The sequence below is a fragment of the Cydia fagiglandana genome, chromosome 20 (genome assembly GCF_963556715.1).
Source record: "Cydia fagiglandana chromosome 20, ilCydFagi1.1, whole genome shotgun sequence".
NCBI lineage: Eukaryota > Metazoa > Arthropoda > Insecta > Lepidoptera > Tortricidae > Cydia > Cydia fagiglandana.
In genome coordinates, this window is record NC_085951.1 from 267,062 (window position 1) to 285,105 (window position 18,044).

Genomic DNA, 18,044 nt, shown 5'->3' on the forward strand with positions numbered 1-18,044 from the left:
CAAAAAAAAGAAAACCGACTTCAAAAAGGATGAAATAAAATATTATCCTTTTTAAGTCTATGCGTTACCAACTGATATGTTTGAAGTCGGTGCCAAGCCAACTTTTGAAGCATACCATGATTTTGGTGCGATTCGATAAGGATGTACGTTGGATTGCCTTACAATGAACGTACTTTCTGTAGGTACAGTCGACGTTAAAAATATGTTTACACTTTTCGTCTTATTACAAAGGAGTAAGGTGCAAAAGTGTATAATACATATCTTTGACGTCGACTGTACCTAAGAACACACCTCAGAACACACGATCAAACCTTCTTGGCACAGTCCGTACCATGTTTGTCGGCACGCAAGCGTGGGATCGGGACTGAAGTTATTTCCCGTCCCTTATTCAGAGGACTACATTTCAAAATATAAAACAATTCAAGGAATTTACGTTCTTGCCAAATTTCACCTAAAGCGGTTCAGTTGTTTAGCCATGAAAAGGCGACAAAGAGGTAGACAGAATTACTTATACATTTATGTAATAGTTCTAATGGTACAGTTATAATGGGATTTATAGTCATAAAGCTGATTATTTTTGACGGGTATTCTTTACTACTTGGCTTGGCACCGACTTCAAACATATCAGTTGGTAACGCATAGACTTAAAAAGGATAATATTTTATTTCATCCTTTTTGAAGTCGGTTTTCTTTTTTTTGTAAAAAGTTTTTATTTTTCCATTTTTAGTTTTAACGCATTGTTAATAACGCGACGCGTGAATGAAAAACAACATCATGATTAACACTAAATTCGTGTATCTACTTTAATAAATATGTAATCTGGAATTTTCTCGAGTCCGTCTGGGAAATTATAATTCCTGTCACTACACTAAATCCATCCTTCGCCCCGCCATTGACCCAATCCCTCAACCCCCCCCCCCCCCCGATCACTCAACCTCATAGCGTATCAACCCCTGATCCATGTACCCCTCGGCCTGAACCAGCACCCCTTCAACCACCATTACCCGACCCCTTAATCCCCGACCCCTTAACTCCTAACCCCGATCAGTAGCCTTACCAGCTTACCAAGAGTTTGACATTGATTTATTCGCTAGCGTGTGTGTAACTTACTTTCTTTGCATCTCGCTCGTACTGGCATATTAGTGCGAGCGAGATGCATAAAAAGTAAGTTACGAAGACGTTAGCGTCGCTAACTTAGCGAATATGTCAATGTCAAACTCGTGGTAAGGCTACACTTGCACTACATCAAATTGGCGGTGTTCGGAAGCAAATGCTCGAGTTACTTTAGAAAACACCGAAATCACTTTACACGTGCCTTTAAAAACTGAGGAGTTCCCTCAATTCCTCATGGATTCCATCATCAGACCAGAACCAAAAATAATACGGAAACACCTTGGAGGCAACTCCTTCCAAACAAAAAAAGAATTACTCAAATCGGATCACAGGTGCCGGAGTAATCGCTGAACATACTACATTTAATAAATCATCATCATTATCATCAAAACAATCATCATCATCAGGTCTACTTCATCAAAGTGGTGGTTTTCGGGAGAAAATGCTCGAGTTGCTTAAGAAAACACCCAAATCACCATGCATGTGCCTTTAAAAATTGAGGAGTTCCCTCAATTCCTCATGGATCCCATCACCAGAACAGAACCAAATTAAAATGGGACCAACTCGGAGGTAGCTCCTTTCAAACAAAAAAAGAATTACTCAAATCGGACTACGGATGTCGGAGTAATCGGTGAACGTACATAGAAAAAAAATAAAAATAGCCACAGCCGAATACAGAACCTCCTCCTTCTATGAAATGGAAGTCGGTTAAAAATACATATAAACAGTAAAGACATTATAGAAAACCTAACCTAGGGTGCCGCCGGCAGCGGGGCTGGGCTCAAGCTGCCGGTGGTCAGGGCCGCAGAGTGAGGAACCGACCTACTATACGCGCCGTGTCGAAAATTACCGCCTTCTGCATCTGACCCTTATGTTTATTATCATTAATTGAATAAATAAACCCTGATGGTTTTTATATGCCCACTGCCCGTTAATTTGAACTGTTTTGATACGACATTGAAGATCGCTCACTCTGATTGGTGTATGCGAATGCGAAATGACGTGAAAATTGTGCGTAAGATGCATGACAATCACCAAGACGAACGTCAAGGTCGTGTCCAAACCAGTTCAAAACCATAAGAAATTGTTAAATTAGAATTAACCTCCCGATTACTGAATAAATAATAGACCAGTAAACATTAAATCGAATTCGTATAAACCACTCCCGTGTTCGGACCAAAATAGCTCGTTCACAGCGTTTATTCACCAGCGAATCTAAACAGCGTGAGAATGACAAATGAAGTGCGAACGCTTAGCTTCACTTCATCTATGTATAATTAACGACTGGTTTTAGTTAACGTAGGAAATACGATACAATTCCAAAAGTCAAGTTGATTTTTTGTAGAGACCTTAAGGAATTGATGAATAAATGATTCTGAGAGAGGGCGTAAGCCAGGAAAAGAAGGAAATAAAATACTTAATATGGAAAGCCGCGTGTGGGTTTTTAACCGACTTCCATTTCATAGAAGGAGGAGGTTCTGTATTCGGTTGTGGCTATTTTTTTTTTTTTTTCTATGTACGTTCACCGATTACTCCGACATCCGTAGTCCGATTTGAGTAATTATTTTTTTGTTTGAAAGGAGCTACCTCCGAGTTGGTCCCATTTTAATTTGGTTCTGTTCTGATGATGGGATCCATGAGGAATTGAGGGAACTCCTCAATTTTTAAAGGCACATGCATGGTGATTTGGGTGTTTTCTTAAGCAACTCGAGCATTTTCTCCCGAAAACCACCACTTTGATGAAGTAGACCCGATGATGATAATTGTTTTAATGATAATGATGATGATTTATTAAATGTAGTACGTTCAGCGATTACTCCGGCACCTGTGATCCGATTTGTGTAATTCTTTTTTTGTTTGGAAGGAGTTGCCTCCAAGGTGTTTCCGTATTATTTTTGGTTCTGGTCTGATGATGGAATCCATGAGGAATTGAGGGAACTCCTCAGTTTTAAAAGGCACGTGTAAAGTGATTTCGGTGTTTTCTAAAGTAACTCGAGCATTTGCTTCCGAACACCGCTAATTTGATGTAGTGCAAGTGTAGCCTTACCACGAGTTTGACATTGACATATTCGCTAAGTTAGCGACGCTAACGTCTTCGTAACTTACTTTTTATGCATCTCGCTCGCACTAATATGCCAGTACGAGCGAGATGCAAAGAAAGTAAGTTACACACACGCTAGCGAATAAATCAATGTCAAACTCTTGGTAAGCTGGTAAGGCTACTGATCGGGGGTTAGGGTTAGGAGTTAAGGGGTCGGGGATTAAGGGGTCGGGTAATGGTGGTTGAAGGGGGGGGGGGTTGAGGGATTGGGTCATTGGCGGGGCGGAGGATGGATTTAGTGTAGTGACAGGAATTATAATTTCCCAGACGGACTCGAGAAAATTCCAGATTACATATTTATTAAAGTAGATACACGAATTTAGTGTTAATCATGATGTTGTTTTTCATTCATGCGTCGCCCTATTAACAATAATGCGTTAAAACTAAAAATGGAAAAATAAAAACTTTTTACAAAAAAAAGAAAACCGACTTCAAAAAGGATGAAATAAAATATTATCCTTTTTAAGTCTATGCGTTACCAACTGATATGTTTGAAGTCGGTGCCAAGCCAAGTAGTAAAGAATACCCGTCAAAAATAATCAGCTTTATGACTATAAATCCCATTAGAACTGTACCATTAGAACTATTATAAATGTGTAAGTAATTCTGTCTGCCTCTTTGTCGCCTTTTCATGGCTAAACAACTGAACCGCTTTAGGTGAAATTTGGCAAGAACGTAAATGCCTTGAATTGTTTTATATTTTGAAATGTAGTCCTCTGAATAAGGGACGGGAAATAACTTCATTCCCAATCCCACGCTTGCGTGCCGACAAACATGGTACGGACTGTGCCAAGAAGGTTTGATCGTGTGTTCTGAGGTGTGTTCTTAGGTACAGTCGACGTCAAAGATATGTATTATACACTTTTGCACCTTACTCCTTTGTAATATGACGAAAAGTGTAAACATATTTTTAACGTCGACTGTACCTACAGCAAGTACGTTCATTGTAAGGCAATCCAACGTACATCCTTATCGAATCGCACCAAAATCATGGTATGCTTCTAAAGTTGGCTTGGCACCGACTTCAAACATATCAGTTGGTAACGCATAGACTTAAAAAGGATAATATTTTATTTCATCCTTTTTGAAGTCGGTTTTCTTTTTTTTGTAAAAAGTTTTTATTATATTTTATCTTAACTACTCTGAAAATAAACTTAGCTTTACTTCATCGATGTATACTTAACTAGCGACTGAAGAGTGTTGACTGGTTTATATTTAAGGTAAACTAGCTTTTCATGATATAGAATTACAAACGAGCCGACGGCGACGAATCGCCTGATACTAGGCAATCACCGTCTTCAATGTGATTTTGAAGCTTTTTAATCTTACTCCCACACATCAAAATATACCTTCTTAGATTTAGAAACTTCGTTCCTTCTAATAATATCATAAAACGGGTTCAATAATTACTCAGCTCTATAATCGTAATTCAGTGAATATTTCAAAGGCGTCGCGGGAAATGAATGTCAGCAGCGATAATTTATTCGCTGGTAATATATGATGTTTATAAATATCTTCATTTCATTAACCGATGTGTGGAGTGTGGAGGCATTAACTAGCGGGCGCGCACCGACCGGGTGGCCTCACGATAGTTAACTTTTTGATCGACTATAGCAAAGACTAGATATTCATTTAAGGTTTATCAACTTGATAATTAGTTTTGCCCTTATCTGTCTTTTTGATATTAAATCTTTGTAAGAAAGGGACAAAATTTAAGCAGTTATTGCAGTTCATTGAAAATAACAGGCCATTAGCCAAATACATGTACAGTGAGCTACGGAATTGCATGGAGAAATTATGAATGAATTCGTTGATAAAATCATGCATTTTTGCTGCTGTTGGTAGAGATACGTACGAGCGAAATGCCTGATAAAAGAAACAGCGAAAAACAAAAAGGGTGGATCAAAACTGAATGATATCATTTAGATGTAATTCTGATGTCAGCGTATGATCAAATTGGCCTGTAAGTGTTAAATATTACGCGTAGCGGGCTCGTAGGTAAGATACGAAGTCACACTTTTTTGGTTGGTAGGACCTTAATAACGAAAAAAAATTAAAACTGTGTCGCCATTGAGCCGAAGTTTTACCAATAATAGTGTATTTAAGTACGTAAGTACGATATAAATGAATAATTAGTTAATCATTACGAATATTATAAAGGCGAAAGTGTGTCTGTATGTCTGTCTGTTACCTCTGCACGCTTAAGTCGCTGAACCAATTTAGTAGAAATTTGGTATAGAGATAGTTTGAGTCCCGGGGAAGGAAATTTTTTATGTCGGAAATCATCCTAGAAGAGAGTGCAATTGAAAGAGAAAAGAATGGCAATACTAATGTCATTATCCAGGCGCTATACCTACTTTAGCTGCTGTCACTAATTCCACGCAAAGTCGCGGGAAAAAGCTAGTAGGTAGTGTTATAAGTTTTACGTTTTTTGCAGTAGTAATGGACCCGGCAGCGTTACCTACTGCATCAGCATTGTAATGCGACATTACTCGCAGCAGCGTACTGCAGCAAGAATTCTGTTGTAGTTTGAATCCAAACGGTACCTACCTAGTTATCTAATCCTCAATCCTCATACGAACGCTCGCCGTCTTTTAACAGCATCTCATAAAAATATTCGACACAATCTTATTTATTCAATATGCAGAGAAAATTTAATAATGCAATACGGGAAAAATGGGTTGTAATCTTAATTTAATAATGCAATACGGGAAAAATGGGTTGTAATCTTATTAATACATATTTTGTAACCCTTATTGAAAGGAGATAAGGTTTACTATCGAACATTTATTATACGTAAGTTTCTCTTTGTAGTGTGGAAAGGGTAATTAATGGATAGAGTAATGGCGTTATTCTGTGAGGAATGGCTTTGTGTGGGCAACACGAGGGTATATTACCATAATAAATAGGAATGGAGCATGATTCTGATGTAGCAAATTGTTATGGTTTTGATTTTACTTTCATACAACATTGAAGAACGATTACGCTGCAATGGTGCGTGCGAAACGAGGTGACATATCTAACCTATTAATTTAGTGTGACGTCCATGAAAAGTGGGGAAAAATGCGACCGGGAATAATGCTACGCGGAACTAACGCTAGTGGGGAAAAATGCGATCGGGAATAATGCTACGCGGAACTAACGCTAGTGGGGAAAAATCCGACCGGGAATAATGCTACGCGGAACTACTACAGAACTCTAGCTACTACATAGAGGATGGGCAAGGTCGTATCAAAACCTGATTAAACCATAATAAATTGTTAAATTTGAATCGATCTCCTGATTTTGTTAGGAGTGTTTAGCGGATGTTTTAGTGTTTAATAAATAATGATGTTTCGCAATAAAATAAACAACACGCTAAAGTAATCCAGATCTTTAGATAAAGTAAACTTAGAACTTGGAGCTCGATAGTATTTAACAATTAGTTATGGTTTTGATGCGACCTCGACAATCTTCTTGGTCTGGTGAAAACTTTGTGCACATATAGGCTTTACCTACATTATATACCTATATATTGGTAAATAATCAATTTAGTAACAAAGTAGTAATAAAATATTTCATTGTTTCAGATCCTGCTGCAGTCTGATTAACTCAAAAAACTAGCTGAAATAGAAACATGGCGATTAATTAGCAAAGACTACAATAGCAACATTTTGCCATTCAGACAAATCTAAGCAACATTAGCAATGACTCAATTTGTTACTACGTGCTAAACTATAGACGCATCGCTCAGAAATGCTCATATGTGGAAAGAGTTCTGAAATGTGGTGAATCCAAGATGGCGGCTCTAGACTCGACAGGATGACAGCATGCCCCGGCGCAGGAGGTCAGTATTTTAACACTCTTACATGTGACAACGCACAACAACAGTGAGGAGACCTATTTGTCGTCTAACGATCATATTATGAATATACTTAATAGGTAGGTAGGCAGGAGGAGGAGAGATTTTCTCTAGAGGGAATACACTATAGTTTAAAAAGGGAGTGTACACGACCTTCAAAAGCTTCTAGAAAAGATCGTGTTCCCATCTTAAAGGCCAACAGCGCACTTACAACCCCTCTGATGTTTTCCATGAACAATGGTAATCGCTTACTGTCGTCTGCTCCTTTGGGTCAGCTCCTACTTGATTATTAAATTATTATATTGCAGGAGACTGGCGTCGCGCCTGAGGGACTACCTGCGCAACTTCCTGGCCTTTCTGTTCAGCAACGTGGGCGTGGTGGTGTTGGTCGTCGCTTATACTGTAGCTGGTGAGTTGCAGGAGACTGGCGTCGTGCCTGAGGGACTACCTGCGCAACTTCCTGGCCTTCCTGTTCAGCAACGTGGGCGTGGTGGTGCTGGTCGTCGCTTATACTGTAGCTGGTGAGTTGCAGGAGACTGATGGCGTCGCGCCTGAGGGACTACCTGCGCAACTTCCTGGCCTTCCTGTTCAGCAACGTGGGCGTGGTGGTGCTGGTCGTCGCTTATACTGTAGCTGGTGAGTTGCAGGAGACTGATGGCTTCGCGCCTGAGGGAAAAGCTGCGCAACTTGCTGGCCTTCCTGTTCAGCAACGTGGGCGTGGTGGTGCTGGTCGTCGCTTATACTGTAGCTGGTGAGTTGCAGGAGACTGATGGCGTCGCGCCTGAGGGACTAGCTGCGCAACTTGCTGGCCTTCCTGTTCAGCAACGTGGGCGTGGTGGTGCTGGTCGTGGCTTATACTGTAGCTGGTGAGTTGCAGGAGACTGATGGCGTCGCGCCTGAGGGACTACCTGCGCAACTTGCTGGCCTTCCTGTTCAGCAACGTGGGCGTGGTGGTGCTGGTCGTCGCTTATACTGTAGCTGGTAAGTTGCAGGAGAGTGGCGGCGCGCCTGAGGGACTACCTGCGCAACTTGCTGGCCTTCCTGTTCAGCAACGTGGGCGTGGTGGTGCTGGCCGTCGCTTACACTGTAGCTGGTAAGTTGCAATGGAAATAATGTTCGATATAATAACGCTCAGTTGGCATAATGTAGTACTGGTATAATTTGTAATATTTACTACTATTATAACAACCTACGTATTCGAACTTAAGGCAGGTCTCAGTTAGGTACGACGACAAGCGAAGCGAGGAGGAGTGTTAGGGAGGACTGCGACCCTATAATGCGTGAGCCGAGCGAGCCAAGCGAGCGTGCCGCGGTAGCGGCCGGCGAAGCGCCAGAACCGACTTTTTTATTACTTTACTTTTTTTAGGAATAAGTAATGGAAATCCTCGACACGTTTCGCTTCTCTCTGCAATCTCAACGAGTTTAGAAACTCAACTTATTTTTATACATTTGAATACATTATACCATAAATACTTATAACAAATATTCATTATATCCAGTAAACGTTATATCGATTGAACATTATACCCCATGAAAATGGTTATTTTGTTGTTATATTAAAAGTTCATTATACCATGCACTTAAGTGATTATACACCATGAAATTATATCAAAAGTTGTTATATTTTTTAAAATAGGTATATCAAAAATTGTTACCAACTCAACTCAAGTTGTTGTTGTCAACTTGTACAGCGTCACTTATTTGGCGATATTAACTAAAACCCACTTTGAACCATAAATGGTGATAGCTTTATATTGTAATTGAAATTAGTCTGTGCTCATTGTAGCGTTAATAATTCCTAATCTTCAAAATGAAATGTAATATCTCCACCGTTACAGTCAATTTGTTCTAGAATCGCATTAATATTTTACAAGCAATTGGAGAGAATGATAGCGATCGTCATGGACACAGTTTTGGAGTCAATTCATCACAAGCTATAATTAATGGAAGGTAATAGGGATGTACCGTTTTCGGGAAGTTCCAGACTTAAAAGAATAACTATTAGGTGCCGGAACTTGATATTTATAATTTTGTTATAAACATTCTTAGGGTTGGGTGGGATAAGGGCCACCCCACATCTAGCGTCCCTCGAGCGTCGGCGTCTGGTCAGCGCCACTCAGCGCTATGGAAAATGACGTCGCTGCGCAGTTGCGTCGACGTTGCGTCGACGTTGCGTCGAGCACCGGCCATAGAATTGTAGAAGCCAACGCTCGAAAGACGCCAGATGTGGGGTGGCCCTAAGAGAAACTATGGGGCAAGAAAATCACGTGTAGGAAAAATAACCAGAAATTATTTAAATTTAGAGGAATACAAAAAAAAGTTTAGGATTAGACCTATAATTATTTCGAAAATATTAATTTAAAAGATAGTAATCACATTGCTGTTTAGGAATAATATTTTTTTTTCGATTAATTAAGTTTTGGAAGAGAAAAGTCTCGTTTTTTGAGATTTATTACGCAGGTTTTTTGCCTAAGTCGCCCCCGTTAGCTTGACGGAGATATTCACCTAAAATTCTCAAATCTGAGAAGGGGCTCAGCTGGCCTTTCCTCTTATCTCTACTTGCCAATCTTAAAAAAATACGAACAACTTGCCTTAACATTCGATAAGATGTTACTCTGTTAAAAAAAACGATTTATGGAATGTTCCTGATGCCCTAATGCCACACAATGCCCAGTAAAAAAGAAGCCAAGTTCTTTCAATCATACAAAGAATGGCGGGCTCTGAAAAGTATTTTAAGTCTTTTATTGTTAGAAAATTTGATTTATGAGTGGTTATTAGCTTGTGCCTGGTGTCCGTAATTTAAAATGTTTGGGGGTGCCTTGTAAGTTATTACCAGGAAATTCTATTGTAGGTATTCTATAATTGAATATCAATTCAAATATAATTTCTAGCCCTCGATTTCGTGTGCCCTTCAATATACAAACCAACCAACCAATCAACTGCCAACAAACTGTCCTGCAGTTTGGCAGAAGAAAAAACTGTACAAATAGGGTTTATTTCGCCTGAATAAATGTTTTATTTATATATTTCCACTACTAGTTATTTTAATGCTACTAAATAGAATTGAAAACGAATGATCAATACCACTAGATTCCCGATGGCCCGTATTTCAAAAATATCCATGTACCTATATCTACATAGATTTTCGAGTGACAAACCATACTACGTTACTGATCCAACAAGTAAACAACAAGCGTCAATACGGCTACCGTCGGTGTTTGCCCACTCAGAAATTACAGGAAATTGTCAGCGTCAGGTGACGTCAGGTGATTGTCAAGTTGGTGAAATAGGCACCAGATCTTTTATACAACTCTCATTTATAAGGTAAATGGTCTGTGTTCGGTTATCATTTGCGTAAACCTCAGTTCCCAACATTGGCAACTTTTCCCCACAAAAAACAATAGCAACCTAAAAGGCTTTTCCCATCAGTTAATCATGATTACGGGACCCCTGCTGGTTCGAGCATTAGACCCTATCACTCACTCTTGGATGTCGCGGGTCGTGGTAAAAACAATTACCCTTTTCAAGCTTACAAAAAAGTAAACAGACCATGGATTAAAATATATGTAAGAAACGAAATCAAGCATGTCGATTTTTGCATACATACATAGTATACATACGTGAACGTCATAATTGCGGCAGTAATACGACGGCCAACATCACACATATTACTGTATATATCAAAGAAATTGACAGAAGGAAAGAGAGCGGCGGCGACAAAGACGCCGCAACAATAAGGGTAATATTCCATTTCTGACCGCAGCTGCACTACTAGTACGAACGCGTCGGTGTTATTATTATCAATTTCCATAGTAAAATGAATGGTAGTGCTGCTGTTGTTGGAAATGGACTGTCACCTTAATGCAGCTGCAGTTGACACCCGAACGTCCCCTTAAGTGAGATTTTGCATTTGCTGTATCTAGTTGAGAAGGTCTGTAGATACCGAAACCTTTATAAGTATTAATTTGTATCAAGGCGGGCCAAAGTTGCCCCGTAATAAGTTCTCATGGCAATAACTTCCCGTTCGGTCCGTCGGTGCCCGTATTTTAGTTGAAAGGCCGTGGCAATTTATGTCCCAATGAAATTGGTCCCTTGCTTTATTGACTGTTTATTCTTTACATAAAAACTATTGGCTTTAGTATCAAACCCTGCTCTTAATGAAAAACTAGGTAAAACTAGCATTGTAAGAGAAATTTCCAAAATTTCTATAGTACAAGTTCGTATTTTATGAGAGTGTAACTTCGTTTATACCGGGTGTGGCCTGTAACACGAGCAAATAATTAAAACAGATTGTACTCCTCAAACAGTGACACTTTTGTTCAACAACTTATGATGTATTTAGACTCCCTATTTTTCTTATAAAATAAATATTATCTTCAATGGACGCCATCGCCACGCCATATCATTGTGATTGACGTTGCTTGTCACTTGTCACGCCTTAAAGTGACATTCCATTTCCAACTGCAGCTGCAATACTTTTCATTTTACTATGGAAACGCGTCGCTGTCATTGTCAATTTCCATAGTAAAATGAACAGTATTGCAGCTGCAGTTGGAAATGGAATGTCACTCTTATGGTAACATTCCATTTCTAACCGCAGCTGCACTACCGGTACTGAACGCGTCGCTGTCATTGTCAATTTCCATAGTAAAATGAACAGTAGTGCAGCTGTCGTTGGAAATGGACTGTCACCTTTAAACATAACAAAATTCACACTACATTGCGTCTTAGAATAAACTTTAAAGTGTATTAAAAATCAAACAAGTTATTTTTAAAAGTTGCTAAACAAAGTTTGGTCAGTATGAGGAGTATTTTGTTCGTATTACAGGCTACACTCGGTAGGTAAGCGGCTTTTTGGCGGCGGGTTCATGTGACTTAAGAATTAATTTTCAATTTGAGCAAAGTTTCGCATAATAGGCAATGTTGATCAACTAGAAGGTAACAATAAGTTAATCGCATTACGGCATTAAAGGGCCAAAGGAGCCAGTGGCCTGAGAGGCATTCAGAGCTAATGAAGCCCAATCTTTGCCTCCTTTGTCTTCCGCAGGTTGTATTGGCCTGAAAGGAAGTTAAAGTTTGAATGGGTTTTGTACATAGATGACTTATGTATATATGGAGCATAGGTATCATGTAAGGAGAGGGCGAGGCGTAGGAGCGTGGGATCCTACGTCCGCGTAGTCAAGCCGCGGGGCACACCGACTTTAGCGGTCACGAACACTACAACAAACATTAAACACAGACGGAGCGTATAAGATATCTTACAGAAAGGCATCTTACGATATCTTACACGTAGTATTTCACAGAGTCCACACACGAATAAGCTATAATTTATATATTTTGGTAGCTTACGTTATATTACGATATTATGTATGTGGGGAGCGCGAGTGTTCGTACATGCCAGTAACTAGGTATCTTATATCTTTAAACGAGCAATTCTTGTATGTACCTATGTATATTATATATATTTCGAGTATCTTGAAACGGCTCTAACAATGTCGATGAAATTTGCCATATGGGACTTTTCGGGGGCGAAAAATCGATCTAGTTAGGTCTTACTTATCTCTGGAAAAACGCACATTTTTGAGTTTTTGATGTTTTCCGAGCAAAGCTCAGTCTCCATATTATTATTTAATGCGCCATCTATAGGAGGCAGTCTACTTTGAAATATTTTGTTTTTGCAGTTCAATATTATTGCTACGTATTGAAATTGGAGTTTCCAAACAAGGTATTGTGTTATGTTCCAATTTATTAGTTAAAAATAAGTATAAAGGTATATTTATATATATTTTAACAAACAAAATAGGGTTTTATTTACCTCGTAACAAATACATGTAGGTACATTCAGTGCAAATTTATCCGAACAATGGATTAAAATTAAGACGTGGATCATCAATCATCAACGCAGAGTTAGCTTGGTGTGACTCTGTTCATGAACTTATTATAATACATACTTTTTTATTTTTTTACAGGTGCATTTATGTTTCGGGCGATAGAAGGTGCGAGCGAGATGGAGCGAGCGCACAACATGACGTTAGAGCGAGACAACACGGCGCAGTGTCTATGGCAGGACGTGCTCAAAGTCAACATATTTAATGACACATATCTTAAACACAGGTAAGACAATATACATGTGTTTGAGCACTCATCTCCTGGAAGCTTCGAGCCTAAGGGCCCTACGCAAAGCACGGCCTTTGGCCTTACCATTTTGACACTTTGTACTATTGTTCCATATTTAAACACTCACCTCCTGTGGACGCGTCGGGCCTTCGGCCCTACGCGGAGCTCAGCCTTCGGCCTTCGCATTTAGACACTTGGAATATTGTTCTGTGTTTAAGCACTAACATTTTGGACATGCAGTCCTAAACTGTCCTAAATCGGCACAGAGTTGAGTTGGTCTCTTCTTCTTCAACCTAGCGTTTTCCCGACCTAGCGTCAGGATCCGTTTTCCTGCCCAATCTTCTCCACTTTGCCCGGTCTTCGGCATCCTCAGGTATGAGATGAGTTGGACTGATTCTAGAAAATATAATTCCAGTAAGAAGAATTCCCTTAGCATTTGAAAACAACAAGCAATCGCCCCGCATAGTTTAGCGAGCGATGCAGATTGCGTCGGCATCCGAGCACTCGAGACTCAATAGAACATTACATTCTACACGTGACTCCGTGAACGAGAACATTATGCTAAGTATTTTGTTTGTTATGGATTTAAAGACCGTTAGGGCACTTACAATAATAAAATTCTTTCGGTTTTAAGAGTTACAGAAACCCGGCGTCAAAAAGCCATTTTTTTTCATGATTTCGGGGTTGGTCGCATAATAAAAGTGGCTCAGCATGACTACTTATAGGTGTATTAACAACGCAAAATATTGCGCAAGTTATTCAAAAACACCATGTATAAATATGAGTAAATACCTACATACATAGAAAATACCCATGACTTAGGATCAAATATCACACAAATATGCTCTTAATTTGAACCCGGGACCATGGGCTTCATAGGTAGGGTCAATACCCAGAGTAGGTCAGGCCGATCGTCGAAAGTTAAAAGTGAAAAACTCACACAGTCTTAAATTTTTTTTTGCTGGAATTTTCAGTCCTATTTATTTACCGACGCCAGAATAACGTTATGCGAACGCACTGCTAGTCGAACCATCGTCACTATTAACTAAATGATTTTAAGCTTTATTGCCATTACATAAGGTTTATGACAGATAATAAACTTGCCAATGGAATGGCTGAATAGTGACCACTAGTAATTAACCAAATTTAAACCTTACCTCAACGTAATAAGGTCGACAAAAGATAGTTAAAATTTGAGTGCAGTTGGCTGAGCACTAATTGAATCGGAAGTTCCGACGGCAATAGCGTCGTCTAGTGCATACTCGATGCATATTTTATGTGCATACTTTTATCGCTAAAGGAACTGGGGATTGAAAATATATTGACGTTTGTACGTGGTATTCGAAGTAAATACCAGATTAATTTTTCCAAGATATAGAAGAAAGACCTAAGTGGTGAGTTGGTCGAAGCTATTTAGATTGAAAAGACTTATTTTCTTACAGAGCGGCCAAGGCGATCACAAATATCTGTACACGCCCGGCGTTAGAGCGTGTGTTCAGATATTGTGAACACCTTGGCCGCTCCGATGTATCTGATGGTGACTGTACCAACACTACTCACAGGCCCACAGCAGAGCAGCATTAACTGAAAGTAGCCTTTAGTTATATTGCGGATATCCCCAATTCTAATCCAAATTGAACATATTTATTTTCAGGATAAGCATCACAATCCAGCAGTATCAAGACAAGGTGGTGCACGCAGTCAAGCGAGGCTGGGACGGCGGCCGGTCCTCCAGGCAGTGGAGCTTCTCATCATCCTTCCTGTATTCCCTCACTGTGATCACAACTATAGGTACTAGGACGTATTCTGACTGTAATACTGGTTATCTTTGTCTCTCATATTTAATTACTTACACAAACGGGTCTACCGCGATATAATTTCATTGTTTTTACGACTGGCGTACTGACGTCCCAACCACAGCTGACCACAGCTGGTGCAACTCAGCTGAAACGTTGGAATTAAAGGTAAAAACAATGAAATTATATCGCGGTAGACCCGTTTGTGTATTAAATATGTGTACAAAACGCGAGAGTTTAAAGTGTTATTTCTTTGTCTCTGTCTTCTTGGGCCTCTTACAACCCAACCCACTAAGAGAAGGCTCCTTTGTTTCCATGTACAGGCTACGGGCACCTGTCTCCACGCACGAGTTGGGGCAAGGTGACCACCATTATGTACACTCTGCTGGGAATGCCGCTGTTCCTGCTGTACCTCGCTAATGTTGGTAAGTTTCAGATATGCGATCCTGTTATAAGTTCACAGAAAGATTTATTAACAAGCTAATCATATTCTAAATTTTGTATCATTATTTTATGTAAAAACTCTTATAGGATGCATATAACACATATATAAACTCGGTACAACATAGAAATCACTAAATTTCAATTTACTGACGATTAGTGAACCAGGGGTCTCGCAACATTGTGACCCTAGACGAAGCCGGGCCTTCGCCTCCTTTTCGCATTGGCAGGCTCGTAGGCCATATTTTGAAAACCCTAACAACTTGACTGGTGCACTAAAATGTTGACGGTTTGGTGGCCGCTTTCGGGAGAGAGAAGCGCCTAGCGTCCGTTGGTGTTGAGTGAAAGACATTCAGAAGACCGCGGGACTCTACTGGATTAGACTTGCCCAGGACTGGGATAAGTGGCGTACATAAACAGAGGCGACTGGAGGTTGAAATGATGATGATTATGAAGATAGAAACCTCTGCCTGTACTTGGTCGATATTTATTATAAAAGAAAGTAACTGTAAAAATTATGTTTCTGCAGGAGAGCTTTTGGCGCGGTGGTTCAAATGCATCTACGCATTGGTGTGCCTGTGCCGTGGTTGTCCAGGGTTCACAAGAAGACGAGTCATCAGATTACGTCAGGTATTCCGTGCATATTATCTCTCATTCCAAGGTTGACCTCATTTCTAGACTTAAGATGACTAAGCTTAGTAATATGCTGAATACAAAATCTATAATAAATGAAGCATGCGTAATGCCATGTGTGGTCTCAGGGACTCCAATTTATAGAAAAGGTACTAAACTTAATTAAGTACTTAAGATAACTAATGAGATAGATAGTCAGCTATTTTATTAATCATCAACTTTCTAAACCAACTCAATCTACTTCACGCACTCAACGACAAACTTTTTTACCATTTATTTTTTTTGACTTTTTCAAACAAAATCCGACGTGTAACGTAAAAGCGTCGGTACATTTACCGATAGAAACAAAATAATAAAAGCAGGTTGCAAAATGCAGGCCGAAGATTCTTTTTGGTGTCTGTTAAAAGCGATGCCGTGTAAATCCTGTACAAACTAGATCAGTTGAAAAGCAAATACGCAAACCGGCAAATAAACAGTGGCCGAAATAGAAAAATGGCCGCGGAACAAACGAATAGAATAAATTTGAGGCCCGATTTGTCGCCCAAAGCATGAATATATTAAAACTTTCCCAACCTCTTGTCTAAACTTGACAAGCATTTGAAAACCAACCTTCCCTTATACAGATTACGGTTGAATTTTTATTGGTAGGTTTCAGTGAGATATGAGGTGTATGGGGTATTTTTTCCGAGTTCGCCCGACTCCTGCACTATTGGTTTTCCAAACTGCTTTCTATGTGAGTTGATAAATATAAGGGCTATTTGCTTTGTGTGCGGGAAGTCGTGATCAGAAATGATAAGGCACGTTATTGCTAGTGAATTTAATGGGGTAATTATTATTCCGTCTTCTTTGGACCCGATGCGAATAAAACACGTATATTTATGGAGCCCACCACCGAGGCTCGTAATATCAATGAGATTCGAGGAACTTATATTTGATATTTAGGCACTTACCAGACGCTTTTCGGTGAAGGAATACCTACGTCGTCCGGAAACCAGTCCTAATAATGCATAATTCCCTTTTTGGATTGAAAAATGGCTGTCGCTTTTGTAAGTTGTACCATTTTTAGGAAATATGGCATATATGGCAGCCCCCGGCACCTTAATTATGAAACTGGTAGCGTAAATATGAAAAGGATGACAAGTATGAAATGTAAATTTATTTTATAAACTATTTAAATTTCCCACTGCTGGGCAAAGGCCTACTTCTCTTTCTCCATTCGGTTCTGTCGCTTGTCAATTCCCATCGTTCCATTTTCTGCCCTGTTACGGCAAACAAAACGTCGTATTTTATTAGGTACACATTATTTCATGTCTTCTAAGTAGATACGCTGTTTTTCGCAACAGGATAGACTGTGGCCACGTCATCCCACCATCTCAATTTACCCTGTCGACAACCATCTGTGGTGTCCCGTGGTCCCACTCGGTCGCATCTTCAGCCGAGCCAAGTTTTTTAAAGGTTTTTTTTCTCAGTTGGAGCTAAGCGACGCAGAGAGCATAGAATGCCCGGAGCACTGGAGAAGGCGGGCGCCATTTATTTACGAATCTGATGATACGGCGGACTATGGGCCACCGATACCGCATCCATATAATTTTGCGAGGTAAGTAGACTCTACTTATTTATACTTATTCTAGATATTAGTAAAACAACAGATCATTGCCCTATTTTGTCCTACCGATCTGTCATTTAGGGTAATAAATTGTATAATTAATTAGACTGTTATTTTAGTATCTGAAGAAGAAATTTACGTGTTTTGAATTTAGGTTATTTTGACAGATGTAATGATTGAAACATGTCTACTACAAAACGAAACACTTTGGTTTTAAATTTATTAATATATTTTTATTTAGTAGGTATTCTCAGAAGTCACGGTATTATTTAAGATTATCCCTACAGCATTACCATGAAACCGAGACTTTATAATCATTAATCATAATTTATTATAATACAAGTAAGTACTTAGTACGTGGGTCCTCATTGTCTTAATATTTTAATTAACTAGGAC

General features: G+C 39.5%; 1 protein-coding gene across 1 annotated transcript in view; it reads left to right on the plus strand.

Moving 5' to 3' along the window:
* Positions 1-18,044, plus strand: part of LOC134674400 (potassium channel subfamily K member 18) — a 40,641-nt gene that overhangs the window by 15,156 nt on the left and 7,441 nt on the right. Inside the window, exons 2-9 of the mRNA XM_063532470.1 lie at positions 6,784-7,040; positions 7,364-7,464; positions 13,025-13,169; positions 14,827-14,963; positions 15,292-15,393; positions 15,939-16,039; positions 16,402-16,404; positions 17,512-17,639. Coding sequence (XP_063388540.1) covers positions 7,024-7,040; positions 7,364-7,464; positions 13,025-13,169; positions 14,827-14,963; positions 15,292-15,393; positions 15,939-16,039; positions 16,402-16,404; positions 17,512-17,639 — 734 coding nt within the window. The 5' untranslated portion in view covers positions 6,784-7,023. The remainder of the gene's footprint in view (positions 1-6,783; positions 7,041-7,363; positions 7,465-13,024; positions 13,170-14,826; positions 14,964-15,291; positions 15,394-15,938; positions 16,040-16,401; positions 16,405-17,511; positions 17,640-18,044) is intronic.